Source organism: Aspergillus saccharolyticus (genome assembly GCF_003184585.1).
Source record: "Aspergillus saccharolyticus JOP 1030-1 unplaced genomic scaffold BP01scaffold_7, whole genome shotgun sequence".
Taxonomy (NCBI): domain Eukaryota; kingdom Fungi; phylum Ascomycota; class Eurotiomycetes; order Eurotiales; family Aspergillaceae; genus Aspergillus; species Aspergillus saccharolyticus.
Window position 1 is genome coordinate 506,758 of NW_020290617.1, and position 20,972 is coordinate 527,729.

At 51.7% G+C, this 20,972-nt stretch overlaps 6 protein-coding genes across 6 annotated transcripts; 4 read left to right on the forward strand and 2 right to left on the reverse strand.

The window, feature by feature from the left end:
* The first annotated feature begins 1,325 nt into the window (after positions 1-1,325).
* BP01DRAFT_354686 (pepsin-like aspartic protease) lies at positions 1,326-3,365 on the forward strand. The gene has a single exon (XM_025574501.1). The coding sequence runs from the start codon at positions 1,645-1,647 to the stop codon at positions 3,073-3,075; it is 1,431 nt and encodes a 476-aa protein (XP_025433470.1). The 5' UTR covers positions 1,326-1,644; the 3' UTR covers positions 3,076-3,365.
* BP01DRAFT_410314 (L-lactate dehydrogenase) lies at positions 3,031-4,793 on the reverse strand (the record flags this gene model as incomplete). The annotated part of the gene is made up of 4 exons (XM_025578871.1): positions 3,031-3,393; positions 3,466-4,517; positions 4,576-4,627; positions 4,679-4,793. 4 exons carry the CDS (start codon positions 4,791-4,793, stop codon positions 3,347-3,349), a joined length of 1,266 nt encoding a protein of 421 aa, XP_025433471.1. The 3' UTR covers positions 3,031-3,346.
* Positions 4,794-5,292: 499 nt separating this feature from the next.
* BP01DRAFT_217137 (uncharacterized protein) lies at positions 5,293-6,002 on the forward strand. The gene has a single exon (XM_025571117.1). It carries the CDS (start codon positions 5,514-5,516, stop codon positions 5,892-5,894), a length of 381 nt encoding a protein of 126 aa, XP_025433472.1. The 5' UTR covers positions 5,293-5,513; the 3' UTR covers positions 5,895-6,002.
* A 235-nt stretch (positions 6,003-6,237) lies between these two features.
* BP01DRAFT_354688 (uncharacterized protein) lies at positions 6,238-7,495 on the forward strand. Its single transcript, XM_025574502.1, has 3 exons — positions 6,238-6,377; positions 6,449-6,630; positions 6,752-7,495. The coding sequence occupies exons 1-3, from the start codon at positions 6,262-6,264 to the stop codon at positions 7,342-7,344; spliced, it is 891 nt and encodes a 296-aa protein (XP_025433473.1). The 5' UTR covers positions 6,238-6,261; the 3' UTR covers positions 7,345-7,495.
* Positions 7,496-8,397: 902 nt separating this feature from the next.
* znfA (putative C2H2 finger domain protein) lies at positions 8,398-10,521 on the reverse strand (the record flags this gene model as incomplete). The annotated part of the gene is made up of 2 exons (XM_025571669.1): positions 8,398-8,884; positions 8,945-10,521. The coding sequence occupies 2 exons, from the start codon at positions 10,519-10,521 to the stop codon at positions 8,398-8,400; spliced, it is 2,064 nt and encodes a 687-aa protein (XP_025433474.1).
* A 6,687-nt stretch (positions 10,522-17,208) lies between these two features.
* Positions 17,209-18,529, forward strand: dspC (dual specificity phosphatase YVH1; the record flags this gene model as incomplete). Its single annotated transcript, XM_025576298.1, has 5 exons — positions 17,209-17,252; positions 17,367-17,588; positions 17,653-18,003; positions 18,094-18,347; positions 18,378-18,529. The coding sequence occupies 5 exons, from the start codon at positions 17,209-17,211 to the stop codon at positions 18,527-18,529; spliced, it is 1,023 nt and encodes a 340-aa protein (XP_025433475.1).
* Between the last annotated feature and the right edge of the window lie 2,443 nt (positions 18,530-20,972).

Here is a 20,972-nt window from a genome sequence, read left to right on the forward strand (position 1 = left end):
CTGCGATTGAGAGGTAATGCCTGACTCTGGAAGCTGGAGTATGCATTGTGTCTTTCTTCATGAGCATGGCCAAGGGATAACTGCGAGTATTTGGTCAACGAGTAAACAGATGCATGCATTGGCCGTATCTTGAATAGGACTAGCGTGTAGGTTCAGGCTACCTCGGCTACCACCTCAGAAATAAATGAGACCGTATGGTTATTTAGGGAACATCCTGCCCTCCCTTTGTTTCCCTTTTCAGATTGCGCCCGCCAATTCTACTGTGTAAGATTTTGGTCACTAGGCTTGCTCTTCCCATTGATTGATATAGTCCGTTCATTTGGCTGCGTGGAGACACTGAATAAGGGTGCGTACGTGCGTGTGCGACTTGCAAACGGTGGAGTTTCAGATCAATCAACCTCCGAAAACGATCGCTGTGTGTGTGTGTGTACTGTTTCAGATGGGCTGGGAGACGAACACCCTCGCACAGGTAGACAGCTGTATTTAGCAGGGTGGGTTTGATGTCAACGTCAGGGCCGTGGGAGGGTTTAGGTTTCTTTCGTCCGTCAACACCACCGGCCCGCCATGGACCGGCGATTTCAGTGGACCTTGAGGAGATCTGCGTGCTCGTGAATTCGTGGTTGCAACGTAGATGGACAAAATGCTAATCGTTCGTTGACATGTCAGCAGCCTGCCTCAGCCTTCCACGAGGTATAGCACCCCGATCTCAGTGCATGAGAACAATGCTCTCCAGCAACGTCGGAGAGGATCCACTGCTGCTGCCAAGGGAAGCATCCCAGACTGACTGAACGGTCGACTGCAGACAGTGTGCAGAACCCCTCAGTGGCAAGCATCATAAGGCATAAACAAGTCGTCGTCTTCATGAGTGGGACGTGATTGACGAATGTACTACTCCGAGTACGGAGTACGGAGCAGTAACTCTGAAATAGACGAAGCATAGGCTGCTTGTTGAAGTATTGAAGTATTGAGGCATTGTGCCATATCTCTGATATTGAGACATCATGGATATTGTGACCGACGTGCAGCTTGTGCGCTGAGCATCTTGCATCCCCAATTATGCAGTGTGCAGAAAGAAAGTGGCTACGGGCTTGGCTAGACTGGGCTGGCTTCAGGGGGAAATGCACGAGGAGGGTCTGGATCCCGGAGCGGCAGCCACTGGCAACCCGTCCTCCCGCTGTGAAAACCTGCCGAGTGGATATGAGCATAAACTAAACTACACTAAACTAACTCAGAAATCAACTGTACCTCCTCTTCCTCCACCTTCAATTCACCTTTCTTCTTCACTTTTCATATTTGCTTGCCTCAATCCCTTTCCTCTTTTCTGTACATTCTTTTTGCTCTCTTTTCGCTGCTGGTGCTGCTGCATACTTTCATTAAGCATCTGCGCCCTGCCTGCTCTTTAGCCTGTCGTTCGCTTAATTGTGTGTTTCTCCGCAAACTGCCCGTCGGTCTTTTTTCGCTTCTGGACTTTAGAAATCCACAAGTCTATCACTGTTTCCTTAGTTGCCTCTAGGGACATATTCTGCGATTATATCACTCTTGTAACTTTCCGAGTACATCAGAGAGTGTGCGTTGACCATCCTCGAGCCTTTTCACAAATGAGTCTCGAGATCAATTCTCAGAGAACCTGAAAGTGCTCGCATCATGCATTTGGCCGGCTGTCTGCTTATCGCTGCTTGTATCTGGACTGCTGTTTTCGCCTTCATTCCCTACGAAATCAATCTCGACTCTTTGACCACCAAACACACTCCATCGCGTCGCTTTTTGCCATGGGAGTCCTTGAGTGAGGCCCTGGCCAAAAGTCCAGCCTCTGCCAAATCTGGCGAGTCTATAACGCTTGACGTCAAGAGGGCCCCTATCCGTCGCAACAATGATTTCGATATTGTCCTGTCTAAAACACCCTCCTGGCCCAACACCGCCGCCCTCGACCAAGACGGCAATGACCTGACTTATTTCGCAGTGGTGAAGATTGGGTCCGAACAGCAGGAATTCTATTTGATGCTGGATACCGGGGGCACCAATTCGTGGGTCTTCAGCTCCAACTGCACTACCAAAGCTTGCAGCATGCACGACACTTTTGACGCAACGACCTCTTCAAGTATCAACGTGACCACAACCGGGTGGAGTGTCGGATACGGCTCGGGGTCTGCGAGCGGCGTACTTGCGACCGACAACGTGACAATCGCAGGTGTGGAAGTGCAGTTCACATTTGGACTGGCCACCAATGCCTCCACCAACTTCGAATCGTATGCTATGGACGGTATTCTCGGCTTCGGCCGCTCTAACGACACCTCATACAACACTCCCACGTTTATGGATGCCGTGGCCGAGCAAAAGAACTTTGACTCAAACGTCGTCGGCTTTGCTCTCTCCCGTGCCAAGAGTGGCGAGAAAGACGGCACCGTCACCATTGGGGGCATTGACAGTGACAAGTTCAACGGTGACATCTCGTACACCAATACCGTGACTGGATCGGGGAACTACTGGCGAATTCCAGTCGACGATGTTTATGTGAATGGGGACGCCTGCGACTTCACCAATAAATCTGCAATCATCGACACAGGAACGTCGTACGCGATGCTTCCATCCCACGACGCAAAGGCGCTGCACGCGCTCATTCCCGGCTCTACTGCGTCGGGTGACTATTTCCTCATACCGTGCAACTCCACTGCCAAGGTTCAAGTGGCCTTCTCCGGGGTCAATTATACCATTTCGCCAGAAGACTATATTGGCTCCGAGTATAACACTAGCTGTATCTCCACGATTGTGAGCTACGATCTGTTTGGAGATGACATCTGGCTGCTGGGCGATGTCTTCTTGAAGAATGTCTATACCGTGTTCGACTTTGACCAGGAACGGGTCGGTCTGGCCGTCCGCGCCTATAACAAGAACACCACATCTTCAAGCTCGAGTAAGACAAGCAGTTCATCCTCTGGCAGCTCGGCCAGTGCCACTGCCTCATCCAGCTCAACCAACTCAACCGGCGTTCTAGCTAGTTCAGGCACGTCGTCGCAACAGGCGTCCAAATTCTACCTGTCGGCTATAGTGGTCGTCTTCTGCGCCGTTCTGCTATAAACTGCATCGATCCTCCGGCTGACTATGGCTTTCTTGCACATGTTCAAAAAAAATTCGATTCTTATCTACATGGGTAGATAGCGCTGCTACACACGCATTTCCGAGGATAACCCATATATGGTAGTCGATTATTAGCCTACAAATATAGCTGTTCTTCATGACCAAACCTTAAATCTTGAGCTATCGTTTCATGTTTTCAGACCCTCCCTCGCAGCGTTGTGCTCCAAACCTAGTGGCGAAGGGTGGGCTCTTGGCTAGACGGCCGTGCCACCTATAGGACCCTGTCGGGTATCAATGTGTACGACTTTGGGTACGACTCTGTTGCGACCGTCAGCGATTGCTTCCCAGCCCAGAACCACACGCCCTAGCAGGGCTGAAGGGGCTACCTACCTAGAATGGAGCGATCAAACTCGTCCACGCTATTAAACCCTGCCACAGCCATGAGGATATCCAGGTCGGCCAACAGCGACTTCATGACGTGGCGCACGCCCTCCTCGCCCATGATACTGAGGCCCCATACCCATAGCCGACCGACGAAGACAAAGCGGGCGCCCAGCGCCAAGGCCTTGACGACATCACTCGCGCCCCGTACGCCGGAGTCAAACATGACGTAGATTTGGTCGCCGACGGCATTCACAATATTCTCCAGGGCATCCAAGCTGGCGATGGCCCCGTCGACCTGGCGGCCGGCGTGGTTGCTCACGACGATGCCATCGACGCCGTGCTCGACGCATTTCCGCGCATCCTTCACCGACTGGATGCCCTTGATGACCACGGGGCGGCCGCCGGAGATTTCCTTCCAGCGGGCGATCAGCCAGGGGATTTTCTCCCACGACCAGGCGCGCCCGTGCCAGACGGAGTCGATCCACTTGGCGGAGGCGGCGATTTTGTCGACGTCCGGGTCAATGCCCTGCTCGCGGCAGCGGCGTCGGAACACGGGGTCCGACAGCCCCAGGTCGGCGCCGATGCCGCGGTAGAAGGCGTAGTTGGAGTTGGCGACGTCGTCGTGCCGCCAGCCCAGCTGCCAGGTGTCGGTGGTGAGCATCAGCACATCAAAGCCCGCGGTCCAGGCGCGCCGTAGGAGGGAGAGCGTCAGCTCGTCGTCGTGCGGCATGTACAGCTGGTAGAAGCGCGGGCGGCCGGCGCCGTTGGCCTCGCCGACTTGCTCAATGGGCGTGCTGCCCGCCGTCGAGAGGCAGTAGGGCAGGTTGAGCTCGCCGGCCACCTTGGCCACGGCCAGCTCGGCGGTCGGGTGGTAGATCTTGTTGATGCCGATCGGGGCGAAGCCGATGGGCGCGGACACGCGGTGGCCGAAGATGGTGGTGGTGGTGTCGCGCAGGTTGGTGTCGACTAGCTGGTTGGGGATGATGCGGTGGCGATAGAAGGCTTGTCGGTTGGCGAGGTGGGTGGTCGAAAGGCCTGCATTGGAGGAGGCATAGTACCTGTCGAGCGTTCAGTGTCTGCTGCCTGGGGGGGGTTGATGGTTTAGAGGTAGTATACCATCCGCCTTGGCTGAGTTTGCGCATGGCCTCTTCTTCCAGCTTGGTGGGATCTGTGGGGGCTTTAGTATCGAGCTTCCGCGCATACTAAGGCAAGCGCATACCAGTGTTGAAGGGAGGCGTTTGACCCTCATTGGCCTTCCAGAAGTTCTCTCGTTGGTATAATGCCCATTGGGGGGTGGTGCGGTTCTTGATGTTGGGGTTGGTCGGGTCACTCATGGTGATGATTACAATATTAGTATAGAGTCCGGAGATGTATATGAGGATTTGAAAGTTAGGAAAGAGGCCAATTTCTTGGCATGTCGCTGGGTATTTATCGAGGTTCAATTGTGTTGATTGATTCTGGAGCTGGGGAGAAATGACTTCACATTGACGCACTTTCTCGGGCGAGAGGATTAAGGATTGATGGCTGGATCTGGGGCGGAAGAGCTGGATATCATGTGCCACCAGATGTCGAGTCAATCATCTCCATCTCCCTAGATCTAAAAATGAACAACAGGCCATCGAAGCTGGATGTTATTCTCGGACGATTGAATGCTGGTGTCGGCGAGGAAGACATCGGCCGAGTGATGATGTCATCCAGATCTATAACTAACGTAAGTTAGATGTTACTAATCTTCATTATACATCACTACATTCAGACTAAACACCAAAGTATATACACTAAGTATAGTATATTACACTAAGTATAGAACACTCAACACATACAGTCACTATACATACACTAACTATACTACCATTGCGGAGAAAGACCTGCAGGGTCCCAGCCCAACGGATGGCTCCGAAGGGGAACCCGACTTGCCCCGGTGCCAGAAGCCGAAGCCGGCCTGCGTCTGCCGAGCCCGAGGCATCGTCACGCGTATTCCAAGTCATACATGTAGAAGTCACTTGCCCACCTTGACTCGTTTTCCTACGGTAAATACTCGCAAACACACCACCATGTTTAGTCTAAGCACCAGACGGTCCGCCGTCGCCCGCTCCAAACACCTCTCCAGCACCACCACTCTCCTCAACCGCACAACAACACCGCCTCCCGCCCAATCCTTACTCGCATATCGAGACTTCCACGCCAGTCGCCGCAATGCAGCCTTCAGTCCCACCTGGATGCCCAAGCGCGTCAAGACCCCGTGGATCGACGCCTTGACCCAGAGTCGCGAGGCGGCGCAGCAGAAGCACGGTGATGCGCCCGCCGCGGCGGTGCAACCGGATCTGACGCCGAGGAGGATGGCGGATAGTCATTTCAAGGCTGTACGTATCATCAGCTGGCAGATAGCCCAGTTCTGTGGGCGGGAGTCAAGTCATACTATGACTCGGAGCTGATTTTCTCTTTGATGGCGTAGATTCTGCCGCTGGCGCAGGATAAGTGGTTGCTGGATACTTATCTGAACGCTTCGGGGCATATTCGGTAAGTGAATCACTGATTCAAGATGGGAGAACCCCCCCGTGGCTGTGCTTAGCGAGGAGCAAGGGAGCAAGTAGTTACCAGACCACTGACAAACCCCCCAGACTAGGATCCCTTTTGATGGACCTAGACGCCCTAGCAGGCGTCATCGCCGGCCGCCACACTGGCGACCACGTCACCACGGTGACGGCGGCCCTCGACCGCATCACCATCGAGCACCCGCTGATGGAGATCTGCGACCTGGAGCTGAGCGGGCAGGTGACCTACGCGACGGGACGGTCGAGCATGGAGGTCTCGTTGCAGGTTGCCAAAGCGCCCGCTGCGGGCGAGGCGGCGAAGCCGGAGGATGTGTTGATTACGTGCGCGTTCACGATGGTCTCGCTGGATCCGGCCACGAAGAAGTATAGTACCTGGGCTGTGCCCCCGGCTGCCCCTGTAAGAAAGACCTGCTAAACCAAAGTCCATGAACCAGACCGGTAGCCATCGCCCCCCTCCTCGTCGAAACGCCCGAAGAGCGCCTACTCTTCCAGAAAGGCGAGGAGAATTACCGCGCCAAGAAAGCCCTGCGGACACGCAGTCTTCTGGAGAAAGCTCCCAACGAGCGCGAGAGTGACTTGATTCATTCGATGTGGACCAAGGGGATGTCTTATTCGAGTGAGTTGCCCCCCGACTTTTCCAGTGTATAGGACGTTGTCCCCTCCACCCCCTCCCCCCCCCTTGGCAATATCATATGTGATATTGCAAACCCTCCCAACTAAAAATAAAACCCTCACAGACCCCGAATCCCCCGCCCAACGCCCCCCGAACACCATCGCCATGGCCTCCTCCGTCCTAAAATCCGCCATGATTATGCAACCCCAAGACCGAAACCGCCACAACTTCATGATCTTCGGCGGCTTTTTGCTGAAAGAAACCTTCGAGCTGGCCTTCTGTTGCGCCGCCTCCTTCAGCCACAGCCGTCCCAACTTCATCTCCCTTGATCCGAGCACGTTTGAGAATTCCGTGCCGGTGGGAAGTGTGTTGTATTTGCGGGCTACCGTTGCGTTTACGGAGCCGTATTCTGAGGGTGGTTCGGATGGTGGCAGTGGCAGTGGGGGCAGTGGCAGCACCTCATACACCAAAGTCCGCGTGCGCGTCGACACGCAGGTTCGGGACGTCGAGCACGGGACTAAAAAACCCGCCGGGATGTTCAACTACACCTTCCTCGTGGAGGGGGATGTTCAGGTGATGCCGCAGACGTATGGGGAGTTTATGGTGTGGACGGATGCGCGCCGGCGCTCGGAGAATGCAGCGGCGATGGCGGCGGCGGCCGGGGGGGTGAAGGAGCCGAGTGCGTTGCGGGGGTTGAAGGATAGTGTGACGGAGTAGGTTTGGTGCTTGGTGCTTTTGGTGGATGAACTGTATCATATATTCCGGTAGTAGTGAGATTCCCCCTTCTCTGAGTATCGTATCAACTACTTATTCCATAGTATGTGCCTGGTCTGGCAGTGATTGTTTTCTGGCTCTCATGGAGGGACAACCTGGACCACAGATGAGTAAACCTGGGTAACTTAACTAAGGTATGTAGTTGACTCGGTAGTAGGAGTGGATCTGCTCCATGGGAAAAACAGCTAGAGAACGGATTGTCTGCTGCAATTGGTAGTCATCGTGTTTATTCATTCTTCCACTTGTCGGACCTTGTGATAACGTTTCCCCGACTCTCATATGTACACCCAACCAACACCAACTAAGTCACAATCCCTTCCTAATGCTCCTGGCCTATACAAGAAGAAGCCCCACAATATCCGCCCCCAAAGACAAGGGCTGGCTGGGAAGGAAAGGCAATAAGAAAAAAGTCAAACCAAGTGCTGAGCTCGAAAACAAAACACAATTGACACCCTGGGTTTCTTCCATGCTAAAACCCAAAATCCGGACCATATCTGACCGGGTGATCACCCACACACATTCACAGCCCTATCGCCCACATAGATACATCCAGAAAACCCACCCCCACCTAATGTCCAGACTCCGTTTGTTTTTGCCCAAAACCGATGCATGGGATGTGAGGAAGGATGATTGTTGAGAAAAAAAAAAAAAAAAAGGAAGAAAAAGATATCGTCATGTCATAAAACCACCAATCCAGCGGCTCCGGCTGTAGGAAGAATACCCGCGATCCACAGATGTGAGTCTCATTGATCCTGCACCTGCTGGGGTTTCCTCAAGGTCACCGAAGAATGAATTATTCACTCAGTTCCTGTCAAAGGTGGAGGCAGCCTTGTGCCAAGAGGAGAAAGCCTCGTAAGCGTGCCCCGCCCCCATGATACCATCGTGGTACCCTTAGGATGAGCAAGGCGGATGTCAGCCTCGGCATACATCGAAGATATGTCCGCAGCCCATCGAGTAAAGTAGTTCCGGACTCCACCCAGCCGCGCAGACTCCATGTCAGCAACCGCTGAGAACCTCGTTGATCTTATTCGAGGCAAGCGATATACCTCCGTTCTTCGGCTCGGGCGGGGCTTCCTCCTTCATGCATGCATTTTCCAAAATATTGGTCCACTTGCCACTCGTACCGGCATGACTGTGCTTCAGGTGCTGGCGGAAGTGGTCCGCACGGAAGAACTTCTTCGCATTGTTGCATTCGCCAAATTTATGTACGACAGTGAGATGCTCGAATCTACGGTCCCAATCCGGCTGAGGATGATTGGGGAACTCCTCACCGCAATAACCGCAGGTGTCATGGGAGGAGCCGGCGCCGGTTGGCCCCGAGCTCGACGAAGGATGGAATGCCGCTTGATAACTCGATAACGCAGCGCACGACCAAGAATGCCGTCGCAAATGGAGCGAGTTCTGATGGCGTTCGGCCTCGTTCTTGTTCTTGAACCTATTATTGCAATAGAGGCAGGAATATTGTTTCTCCATCTCATGTGCACTGTTCCAGAAAGCAGAGTCAGAATGCGGCTACCAGTGAGTTCAACACGGATCAGCTTACCGGAGCTCGTCGGGGCTGTCGAATTTCTTTGGTTTTTTGGGACAGCAATCGCATATGTACAATCCACCAAGCTTAGGCCCTGTAGGCTTCGGGGTCGTGGTTTGCAGAGACATCTTGCGCGCCGTTTCGACGCTCGACGGTTCAATTATGCTAGGTGCCTGCATTACTCGTGCGACTGGCGGGGCGACCATTTGAGCGGGAGAGGTTGAGTTCAAGATCGACTTATCGTGAAAGGTATCGAGGTCAGAGTTGGGTGAAAGCCCTCCAGGTGACGGGCGATCGTAGCTGGTGATACTACTTCCTCCCACAGAGAGTCCGGCCGACGAGTAAGATCCAGTGGTCCGAAGGCTCAATGATGAAGCCGCTGAATGGCTCCCGTGACTGGCAGCATAATTAGGGTTGATTGTTAGGTTGTTCGTGTATGGCTGACCACTGGTTCTCCGTTGGGTGAGATCCCCGTTGCTGGTGATGATATGGAGGCGGTGTCGATCGTCGCCCGTCGGCTGCTCGCGAGGAGGGGACGATGCTCTTCTCTTCAGGCCTGAAGACTTCGCGTCTGAGTAGGGCGGCGTGGCTTCGCGCAAATAAACCATGCGAGACGGTAGCGATTCGTCGGTGGGAAAATCACCTTCGATATCTGAGAAGACGCCATGATCGTAACTGCCGCGATGCGAGCGGCTGGGAAGACTGATAGTCTCGTCGTATTGAGGCGTCGTTCCACCGCGCCGGCGGTATACCTCCCGTAGGTAGCCTGAATGATCCAAATCCACCGCGGATGACGGAGCGCTACTCTCAACACTGGGGCTTCGGCCCCCAATGTAATCCCTCCACCCTGCCTTAGTACCTGGCGACACGCCGCCCGATTGATAACTGCCCCATCTTACATCGAGATTCGAGCTATCCGAGCCGCCTGGAGAAGGGAGGCCGCCATAGTTCCGCGTGGGAATGGTGAGTGTTGACAGAGTGCCTCGAGATTCGCTTCCACCGCTAATCGACTGGCGTGGGGAGAGTGGTTTTCCAATTTTCGACAACAGGTGCTGGTCATACGCGTCTGATGAATCTTTGACACTTCGTCGCGAAAAGTCCCGCTCCCCTTTCAAGATCGGGCTGGGGCTTTTGATAGAGATTGCATTTCGGAATCCCTCGTCCATGGGCGGCGGCGGTTCGATTCGAATATGCGCTTCGGGACTCCGGGAAATGGGGGGGCCGCTCTGTCGGCCGTCTAGGTCGTCAAGTGCCATTCGATCACTGAGTGACACGGGGACAGGGCGGCGGTGGCCACCAAACAGGCTTGAGCTCGGATTGATGGGGGCGAGTTTTGTCGTCCCTCTGGCATTCGCGTGCAGCCAGCCAGCGTCGTAACCGTCCTCGAGGTCACTAATGCGGGGCGGCGGCGGCAGTGGCGGAGGGGCAAAATTCGTCGTCGGATTGTTGGGTATAGGCCACGGCCCATGTGATGGATACGAGCCTCCAGGCATCATTCCTACCGGTTTGGGAGTCGGAGTCGAATTTCGAAGCTCACTATCCTTGAAGTCATATATATTAATCGAAGGAAGTGAGATTCGAGGCAAGTCCATCGTACACGAACCACCACCAACAGCCGCTCATCGACCAACCGGGAAAGAAAGGTACAGGTGAGCCGAAGAGCGTCAGCAATGCGCAGCCTGGACTTGGAACAGGTTTTGCGGGCTTCGGGTCTGTTAAAGCACGCTTGTAGCAAGACAAGCCTCCTTGGACACCCAGATACCAGCGACTACGTCAAAGGCTAGGCGGTAGTCGCGCGAACTGATTGACGAGGCGGTCGTTGATTTGACTGAGCAAGCTAGTCTTTAGCAGGAACTGCAGCTGAAAGTTGAAGAAGTTGTCGGTGGTTGCTGAGTAAGGTTAATATGACCTCATACAACAAAAGGTAAGTAAGTACCCCTTACCTCAATCAAGAGGTATCTGAATGACTTTCCAAGTCAAAAGAAGAGAGAAATGTTTTAAGATCTTTAGTGGCAATGGATTTCTGTCACAGTCGCGCATCACTCCACTGAATTGGTTCTGCCATCAATCGCCAGCAGCGGCAAATTATCGACAGGAAACGGTCCAGACGCGGCCGAGCATACTGAGAAGCTTAATAGGGAGATGAAATCGATGGGTAGAAGATTGCAGTCTGATCGAGGACAAGAAGAAGAAGAAACCGGAGACAATTCCACATGCGAGATCCCCAAGTGCTTACAAAAGAGGGTCAGTTCTGTTCGGTTGCCACCTTGCCTAGAACCAAGCCTGCCCGAGAAGAAGGTAAAGTAGCCGTGAGGTTGGAAGAGTTCAAGCAGTAGCAAGCGTGAGAAAGCCGAATGGTAAAATGAATGGCGAAGGGAGGCGAAAAGAGCGAAGAGTCAAATGTCACATGCAGCTGCTCTCCGCGACGGGTTAAGTTCGGAAGAGAGAACGGGGTTTAAGGTCGGGAGGTGGGAGGCGCAAGTGAGATAGAGAAGTGGAAGAAAGAATACGCCAGGGTTCTGTACTGCACGGCAGTTTACGCGCGGGAAAAAGGAAGAGACAAAAAGGTATAGATGAGGTGAGTGCAAAAGGGATGGGGATGGATGGATGGATGGAGGAGATGAATGTTGAAGTGGGCGACAGAGAAATGAATGGTGGTAATGAATGGGTGGTGCACAGCGCAGTCTTATTGGTGGTCTGTTGCTCTCCCTACAAGGCTCAAGGCTCAAGGCTCAAGGACTCGTGGGAGGGAATCCAAAAATTCACTGACTGACTGACTGTCTTCTGTCTGTCTCTCTGTCTGTCTGTCAAGCCCAAGGTTTAAATTCAAATCCAGTTTCCCTGTTTTTTCCCCCTTGGGTCTTACAACTCGTCTCCCGCGGTGTAAGCGCCCAGTAAAAACGATGTTGGAATGGACGCAGGAGAAAGAGAATTGATCACAGAAGGAGAGGAGACAAGAGAAAGAGGAATGATGGATTGAACATCCAAAGAATAATTGCATGAAATAAAAAAGGACAGAAAACCCAGAACGATATGAAGGTATCGTTTCCCCCAGAACTGATACCAGACATAATTGACTGGTATTTGAATCTTCGTTTCACCCTGCAGTCTGGTCCGGGTGGACTCTTTCCAGTTCTAGCTCGACCAACAATTGTCACGGACTTACAACCAGATTGAAAGGGAGGAAGAGGAGGATAGAGCAGAAGGAAAGGATCATTGCTGTTGGCTTCTGCTTGATTGTCTCCAGCAGCAATAACTACTCAGTCAATATGGAATTGAACATCGCTGGGTCAGCTCAGGTTAAGTCAGATAGATACCAGCGTTACTCGGGCGGTACTGAGCAACTTCAAATTACGCACTTTGCCGCAACCTTACCACTCTTTGACACCCTACTATTCAGTTAAGATATACCCACTGACTGGAGGACTTTCGCCTTCTCGAGGTCATGAAATCAATTTGAAGTTTTAACTCGTTCATCCAGTGTTCCGAAGGAATCAATTCATCATCCGGTCAATGTTCATTGTATGATCTAGGTCAACGGACCGACCGGCTTATAGGGATGGAGCAGGTGGAGTCCTAGTCGACACTTTAAAATGTCATAAGTGCTAGGTCGCTAATATCTACTTATTCGGACAAAGACCATTCTTGTACAGTGTACAGTGTCTACTCTACAGCATGGATTCAGAGGCAAAAAGTGCAGGCAGGGAGGATGTCGTCAGCGGTGTCTCTTCCGGGGCTTGCCTTGCCAGGAAAAGTCTAATTGATCCGCCTTATGGAAAATGTAGTTAACTACAGTGTATCAATTAGACAACTTAGTATAATAATTTAATTCAGTAATTGAGTCACAATGCAGACCGTATCTTACTCTCTGCACCTCCGGCATTGGCTCCAAGCAAGTTGATACAACCCCATAAATAAAAAAAAAAAAGGGGGACAGGCCCAGGGGGTTGACTCTTTTCTGGCGTGAATATGATGGACAGGCTCTCGAGTCTCGACTCTTAGCTGAATGACGTTGGCATGGAACGTCTGTTTCTTTACAACCAAAAGCCTTATCGGGCTTTTGGATCCTGCATTGACGAACGACTCCACGTGTTTGAAATCCTCAAATGCTCCAACCAACAAGCCATCAAGCATTTGCGAACCCAGCTGGCAACTACTACACCACTAACTACGGCTTATGCTGAGGGCTGATTCCATTCATTCATTCTAGGTCCATGAGAACCGGGCAGCATGGGCCCAAGCGAATCAAGCCATGACTGATTCTGGAATCCTAAGCGGTGAGGCAAACAGGCTAACCGGATTGGTGGTGACAGTGCAAGGACAACCGGAGATGGAATGAGGCAGTGCTGGCGGGCTCGGGCTTGGTTCTCCTCAAAATCCCAGCTGGCTTTTCGGTTGGAACGATCTCCACGGAGGGGAAATGGAAGGGGTCAAAAACAGTCGAGGTGCCGGATAGAGCCGCCCTGGGTGGGAAATGTGTGTGTGTGCGCGTTTGTGTCTGGGTGAACTGGAACCATGGAAGCAAGGTTGGTCTGCTTGTTTGGTGGATTGATTATCCACACTCCCTTTTAACTTAGGACTGGTGGTGAAAGCAAGGTCGTTTTCCAGAATGGGTGTCATCTGGCCAGTGCAAACATGGCGGCAGGAGCAAGATATCTGGAATATTGCAGTGAGTGAGATGGATACGGGCTAGGAATTTTAATGGTTGGCAGACTGCACAACACCTCGGTAGTACCTCTTTCTCACTGTGCAGTCTATGTTTTTCGCTATGGTGCCAGAATGGAAATCATCTGTACATGCATTCCTACTTGGATTCTGCAAAAAAACAACATACCCCGGTACCGTCACTTTCTTCTTGTGATTATTATCCTTTCCTTTTACCCCCTCGAAAGAAAAAAAAAAAAAAGGAAAAGAGATCCTCCCTTCAAAGCGTCACTCATTGGATACCCTTGGGAGGGGTCAAGCCCATCCTCTGACTGCTGGGGGACTGTTAATCTAGATGACGACCTTACCGGGCTGGCTTGACAAGAGTCGGGTACCGAGTTGCATAGCATGCACAGGGTGGGCTCCACCGTGCGTTTGTTGCGGACCAGCAACAACAATTGTAAGTGGCCCTATTCGGGGTAGCTCCACTACCCGAAAAGGTTAGTGCGCCCCATCATTTGCTTTAGATACATGCACTGCCACAGTGCTGTCATTTGGCACTTCCCCATCGCACCTTTTGCCATCCGAGGTTCACCCTGCTCAGAAAATCTGGAAACCTGACTGGAAGATGCGCGGGTGCTGTTCCATTGGAGGAAGAAGGGTGCAAGTGACCCAAAGCCGAAAGAGCATAGGTAATACTTAAGGGGGATTAAGGATGCCATGTCTAAGACCTCTCTGCAGACTGTTTCGAGTTGGGAGGTGGTGGTATGAGCTCTGGTGAGAATCGAGAATCTCCAATCAAATAGAGACATGGAGCCCCGGAAGGCAAAAAGAAAAGGAAAAAAAAAAGAAAAAGAAGAAAAAAAACAATCAAATCAAATAAATCACAAAAACACAAAAACTCCTGCCGAGCATCACTCATCTTGTTTTGCGCACTGCTGGTGGAACTTTCGATGGCTCTTGTCTCCGACCCCTGACTTCTCCTCTGGCAGACATACTACTCCGTAGTTGGTGCTCGCTTGTGTTTGTGATCATATTGTCCGCCTCACATCAAATCGGATATAACAAGCGACGAGTGAGGAGCTCGAAGCAGGAGACGGAGGCAAACGACATGAAAAGTGACACGGCAACTTACGACACATCTTATGTCTCGCTACCTACCACGCACCACTACTATAGACAGATCTGCAATGAGATCGATCTTTGTACTTGATTGCATGAATCTTTCATGTCTTGCTACTTGCTTCCATATAGCCATACCCCGTACGGCTCCAAGTCTTTCCTGGTTCCATGAAACAGTCCTGGGATCTTCAGATCTGGGTTCTTCTTGCTACCAGAGATGGAAGTGAAGAATGAGGCTGCGCTTTAATGACAGCCCATCCCCGGCACCACCTAAGGAGTCTTACGCGCCGTGTCTCTTGACAGGTCGACGGTACGTAGTGGCAAATTAGCCAGGAGGGGCTGATTCGATAAGACCTTGACCCGCTTCATTCAACAAGAGGGGACGAAGGGAGATCATATCCCAAGTGTACTCCGTAGAGGAGGATATTCCGTCGACACACTTGCAGGAACAGAAGTCTCAAAACCCATTGCAGTGTGCTATTGGTCGTTGATTTGTGAGGACAGCCTGAGCAACTGTTAAACAGATGACCTGGCACATCACCAGTCCTGTCGGCCGTCCTTGGGTCAGGCATTTAAACATTTTCACCTTATTCCATACCAACCCAGTCTCCATGCCTATATATAGTCGGCCGGACCTAACCAGCAAGTCATCTGTTCATTCCTAGGGAAATAGTGCACGGACTGGGAAATACTGCATCTTGGGACTGATAGGCGCAAGAGAGGATGGTGGGTGAAGAGAATACGGCATGACCGGGTTCAACGGTCATAAAACCAAGATTTTGACCGTGGCCATGGGTGTACATGAATACCTACCAGAAACAGTAACATTGACTAAAGATGGGTGGGAAAACCTCCAATAACAACGGACAAACAATGAAAACGCCGTCAGCCTTAAGCCTTTAAGGGCTGCAGACTACTCTTCAACCCGGTTGCGCACAGGCGCGCGGGGGCGTTGAAATTGGTTGTAACATGTATAAAAGGATCCAGGGTTTTTTCTGGGCCCTTGTACGGAGGGCAATGTAACAACGCGATGATAAGAAGGCGACATTTTCAGGCTAGTGGGATTGCATCGTTACACAATGTACGGGAACGCCCTCAGTTCTGCAGGGTTGAATTGTAGCCGAGTCAGAAGCAGAAGAGGAGCAAGACTCATGTGCATGATGCTATAGCTCCAGATTCAGCTGTTTATATCTCGAAAAGAAGATTCACTAGTCTGGAATACTGCTGTGCGTGAAGAACAAATGCTAGGATCCCACGTAGCGTGCTGCCACTGCTGTCGTTATGATGCTGCATGTCTGATTGCTAGCATTCAGATCATGGAGCCAGAAGGCACATGTGGGGAGGTCTAGCTGGTTTGGCCACACTAAAGAACTAGTGACCAGTAGAACTGGGCCGCAGGCTCGTCCTGCGCTATTTGCTTGAGAATTCGTCTCCCGCAATGACTTCGTCTTCATTGGCTGGGATTGCTAAACGACATCAAGCATTGTTTGCCTCGGGATAGTGAGATAGAGGTGCAGAGACCAAGAAGCCCGGTCCCTTCTTCGCCCTGTCAAATAGGTACCTCCAAGACTGGGACTATGTCTGGGCACTCTTGGACGGATGTTGAGCTGGAAACAAGGGAACCTCTTTCATCCCTGCTTATTCATGCTGTGAGAGCTCAACATGCCGGAGCAACAGTGATGCCATTCATGCTGAAGCTCCATGACCCTCATCATTGGCAACACAACCTCCCACCAGCTGGAGAGAGAACGAATCCACTGATCTCGAGTCCTGCTTTGGAAGCCTTGGCGGTGGCGCGCGGCCAATTGTGGTCGGCGATGACGGAGATAGCGGGATGGACTCTGGAAGGCATGGATGGATTGAACGAAGAATTGATCCGTCTGAGATGCTAAGGGGAGGGCTGTTGGACTCGATACTTGCTAAGTGCTACTGTCGAACATAAAGACTTATGAATGGCCGCTTGTGTAGCCATGCCTTGGTGTGGTCGTAGTCTACACGAGTGCATCGGATATGGGACTGCTTCCCCGGTGCGAGGGTAGGGAGGCTGAGCAAGTTGCTCTTATTCGCGCGTCTGAGGTATTGTCACATCTCGAAGTAGAAGAAAAGAGTGGAAGATCCATCCTCAATGTGCCACCGACAAAATGATGATCACACGAGAGGGGGAGGTTGTTTTGTGGCCGAAGTGGTGATCGATTGTGTTCAGCGTTATCGCGGCGATAAGTTCTTGGCTTGGATGGGGTCGATATCAAAGTGGACCGACCGACCGGTATCGGTGGGGACTCGGCCAGGGGGTTGTGCCTCAGGCTCTTACCATTGCCCTAGCCCTGTACCCTAGATAGGGTGACATTCTGACCGCTTTCTGTTTTGCGAGATTCTGCCCATTCTGTATCTGGGCGCCGACACGGCTGAACGCTCTGCATCATCGTAATCAACCCATCTCCTCTCCAGCTATTGACTTTTATCATATGCCGTAGTCTTTTATCACGGTGTAAAGATCTTCGTATATCCGCATCATGGCTATGAACAAAATTCCCGGCCACAATATATATGTTGGAGGGTGGGTGTTTCTTCTTTTATCTACTTTCATTGCACCCCTCTTTACTACCTTCCTTTTTGGACATACTCCCACTAATCAACCTAGTAAAGGTCCGCCTGCTAACTGATTCCCCAGGGTTCTCTCTCTCAAAAACAACGCGGCTTTGACTAGAGCAAATATCACGCACATAGTGTCTGTGCTGCGTCTGCAGCAAGCAGATGAACTTTTGGCATCTTACACACGTCACTGCATAGAAGTCGACGATGTGGATGACGAAAATTTGCTAGAGCATTTCCCCGCCGCTGTCAAGTTTATTCAGTCAGGACTTGACAGCGGCGGCGCTGTGCTGGTGCATTGGTAAGTTATTTACTCATAAGATCTCATATCCCCTAGGCTGTCTAAATTGCTAAAACCCAGGTAGTGCTATGGGGAAATCCCGGTCGGCGACTGTCTGCATTGCCTACATGCTTCATCAGCAGCGTAGTGCGCTGACACCTCAATCCGCGCTTGCCATTATCAGAGAAAGCCGGCCTCTGTGTGAACCTAATGATGGTTTCATGGAACAGCTTTCACTCTATCACCAGATGGGCTGTCCTGAAGATGTCACGAGCCATCCTCTGTATAGCAGGTGGCTCTACCGTCGGGAAGTCGAAGAAAGTGTAGCCTGCGGACGGGCACCCGAAATGAACAACGTATTATTCGAGGACGAACAACCGCACAGGCCACAGGAAACTCTAGGCCGTATGACGGAGATTAAGTGTCGCAAATGCCGGTTAGTTGTCCTCAACGTCTCTCTTGTGTCCTGATGACTCCTATCTCGATGGCAATATCGTTTCCAAAGCTTTGCTGATCAAATGGCTAGACGGAAATTGGCGACCACGCCGTTTGTTGTGCCGCATGGACCTCAGAAACCTGGCGTATCGCTCGCGAATACAGAGTGTGCACACATCTTCCTTCATCCATTGACGTGGATGCGGCCAAGTCTCTTTCCTGACAGCGGATCCGGCGACTCCGAGGCACCTCTGGGATCACCGCCAGCGGATGCTCCGCTATCAGGTCGCTTGACCTGTCCCAACAACTCTTGCGGCGCCAATATCGGAAAGTTTGCCTGGCAGGGTATGCGATGCAGTTGTAATGAATGGGTAGTCCCCGCCATCGGCCTGGCGAAAGCTCGTGTCGACATCTCAGAGCAGGTGAATACAGCTCGGGGCCCAGCCCAGGCAGCCTTTGGCATTCGCCTGCCGCCTGGAATGAGAGCTAGTCTCACCGACGACGCTACGGGGCGCGGAAACCTCTAAGCTCTCAATGAGGACGACAAGGCAGCAACCGGAGTCCAACAGACTAGCACGATCGTTGCTGACACCTTGGGGCTAATCCGACCACATCATGGTAAACATCTTGGGCTTCACGTGGAATGGAAGTAAGATCGACCGTAAAGGAGTCGCAAGCAGCAACGCCACGCCGTGCTTAGCGTGCCAATGCGTCCGTGAGTCCCTGCAGGTGCATGCATGGATAATGGCAGAATGAAAACACAACAAAACAAACGTGGCAGGCAAATGATCGCATGCTATGATTCGCGGGTTGCAGCAGGACATGTATTGTACGTAGGCTCTTTGCGCGGACAGAGCCGCGGGGGCCCAGGCAAAGAAAATAGGAAAGGACATGCGCAGGTTACGCACGCGCATACGAGATATGATAGAGCTAGAGAGTCTAGGCTCGATTGTTAGTGGTTCAAAATGTCGGGGGTCCAAACTCACGAAAGACCCTGATGCCGATCCTCCAGCTGGGGGGGAAGAGCTGCGAGACAGTTGTGCTCGCGCCGAGATGACCTCACCTTTTTTAGCTTTTTATTTACCAGCCAACCACCGCTGTTTATCCAAATGATCCGGCGTCTAAGAGTCTCAACCTTACTATCGGAATGTTGCCGAATTATTTTGACCACCTTACAGTCAGCGCCAAAGCAGAGCCGTCATGCGATGACCTCCAATCTTCTACATTGGCAGGGACACATAAAGTTGTGTATATCAGGGTCGGCTCAGGGATAAGACCCCACATCCTGCGACAAAAACCCCACGAGACTGTTCTTCAACTCCAGCTCTTCTAAACCCATTTGAGACGAGCCCCACAAAACTCAGCTCCAGGGCCCGTCCGTCTACTTGGCACAATCTAACGGACATCCACCAATGATCTGCAGCCAGTGGTCGATCGGGAGAAGAGGGGCAGAAACTGGAAAAGACCAGACCACCTTGCAGCAGAGGTGCGCAAGTTCCTGGCGGCTATCCAATTACTAATCGACCGGAAGCCTTGTCAACCAACTGAAGTAAATGGTTGGTGGCTTGGATGCATTCTCGCGATGCTCATGCTCAAACAGTGCGGAAGAACTAGATTGGTTAAAGGTAGTAGTCGTAGGGAAAAAGGGAGACCTCACAGAAGAGGGGGGGATGCGCCTGGTAAGGTCTAGGCTGGATCACTAGCGCCGGCACGGGGGCTGTGCAAAAGCTCTCTTACGCAAACTGGGGCACGCTAGCCATGGTTCTGGGATGACACGTAAGGGACGGTATGAAAGTTACCTTACAGACTGTTGCGTATTTTGCAGTTTGTCACCAACCCTCACATTCCGGAGGTTAGTATGGAGGTGACGATGGCCGTAGGGCAGACCGCCCTATGTGGTGGTGGACGTGTGGGTGGCAAGGAGAAAAACGTGGAAGGCAGAACAGAACACTATCATCGAAAGCCCAGAACATTTCTAGAATCAAGTCGATGGTCTACGGTACTTCATTCTTTGTCTGAGCACAGTAAAACGTACTTGCCTTGGGCACTCTGCATGTATCTGTGCATAGTCATACACATACTTTCTCCAGGCTGGTGTGTCGATGGTCCCCAGGCTGCTCAGAAGCTGAAGAGCCAAGGTCATCTAGGCTACTAAAGTATGATAGAGTCCATCACGTCGAATGGTGGAGGATATGCTTTTTCCCCCATGACCTTCCTACTAACTAGTACCATTGAATGATGTACCATTGCAGCCTAGTATAGGCATCTCTTGTAGTTACTGTACTTACCACCCAGTAAGAATCCAGAGATTCTAGCTCTCGTAATGTTAGGCATTCATGCCCCTTTCACGCGTGCAAGAGACTACTTGAGTCAGTCACTTACTCAGCGTTCCATAGAGAGGTAGTTATAATTTCGAGTAGTTAGGAAGCACGGAGACGTTGGCTTTTCCTCGACCGTTTGACCAGCCGTAGTATAGAGAATCTCGAGTCGATTTCACGTCACGGGGCATACCACTGAGTATGAGTTAAGGCATCGGATGTTTCAGTCTACATAGCACAACACTGTAGTCAGGCAAAAAAAAGTCCAACCTGAGAGGCATACAGACTGCTACTAGGCTAAAGTACAACTCTTGTGAGACTATGAGGGCGAGTAGTACCAGTCATAGTACTGTTACAACCATTCGATTCCCTCAAGGTCCTTCCATTTGGATCATGGATCTATGGCCCGATCCAGACAGTCCCGTGTCTCGTATCGGGGGAGCACAACCTACTAACCCTACTTTGTAGTACCGTCCGCATAGTATCTCTGCTTGACTCTTTATATACTTCTCCTACTGTGACACACAGAGTACATTACTCATGTAGGTTCTCCATCAGATCGCGCTGCATACATGATGTCATCCCCACAAATATCAACCACAAACCCCCCTCCTTTGCAAGCAACGCCAACAAGAATTGAAGTGAAGAGAAG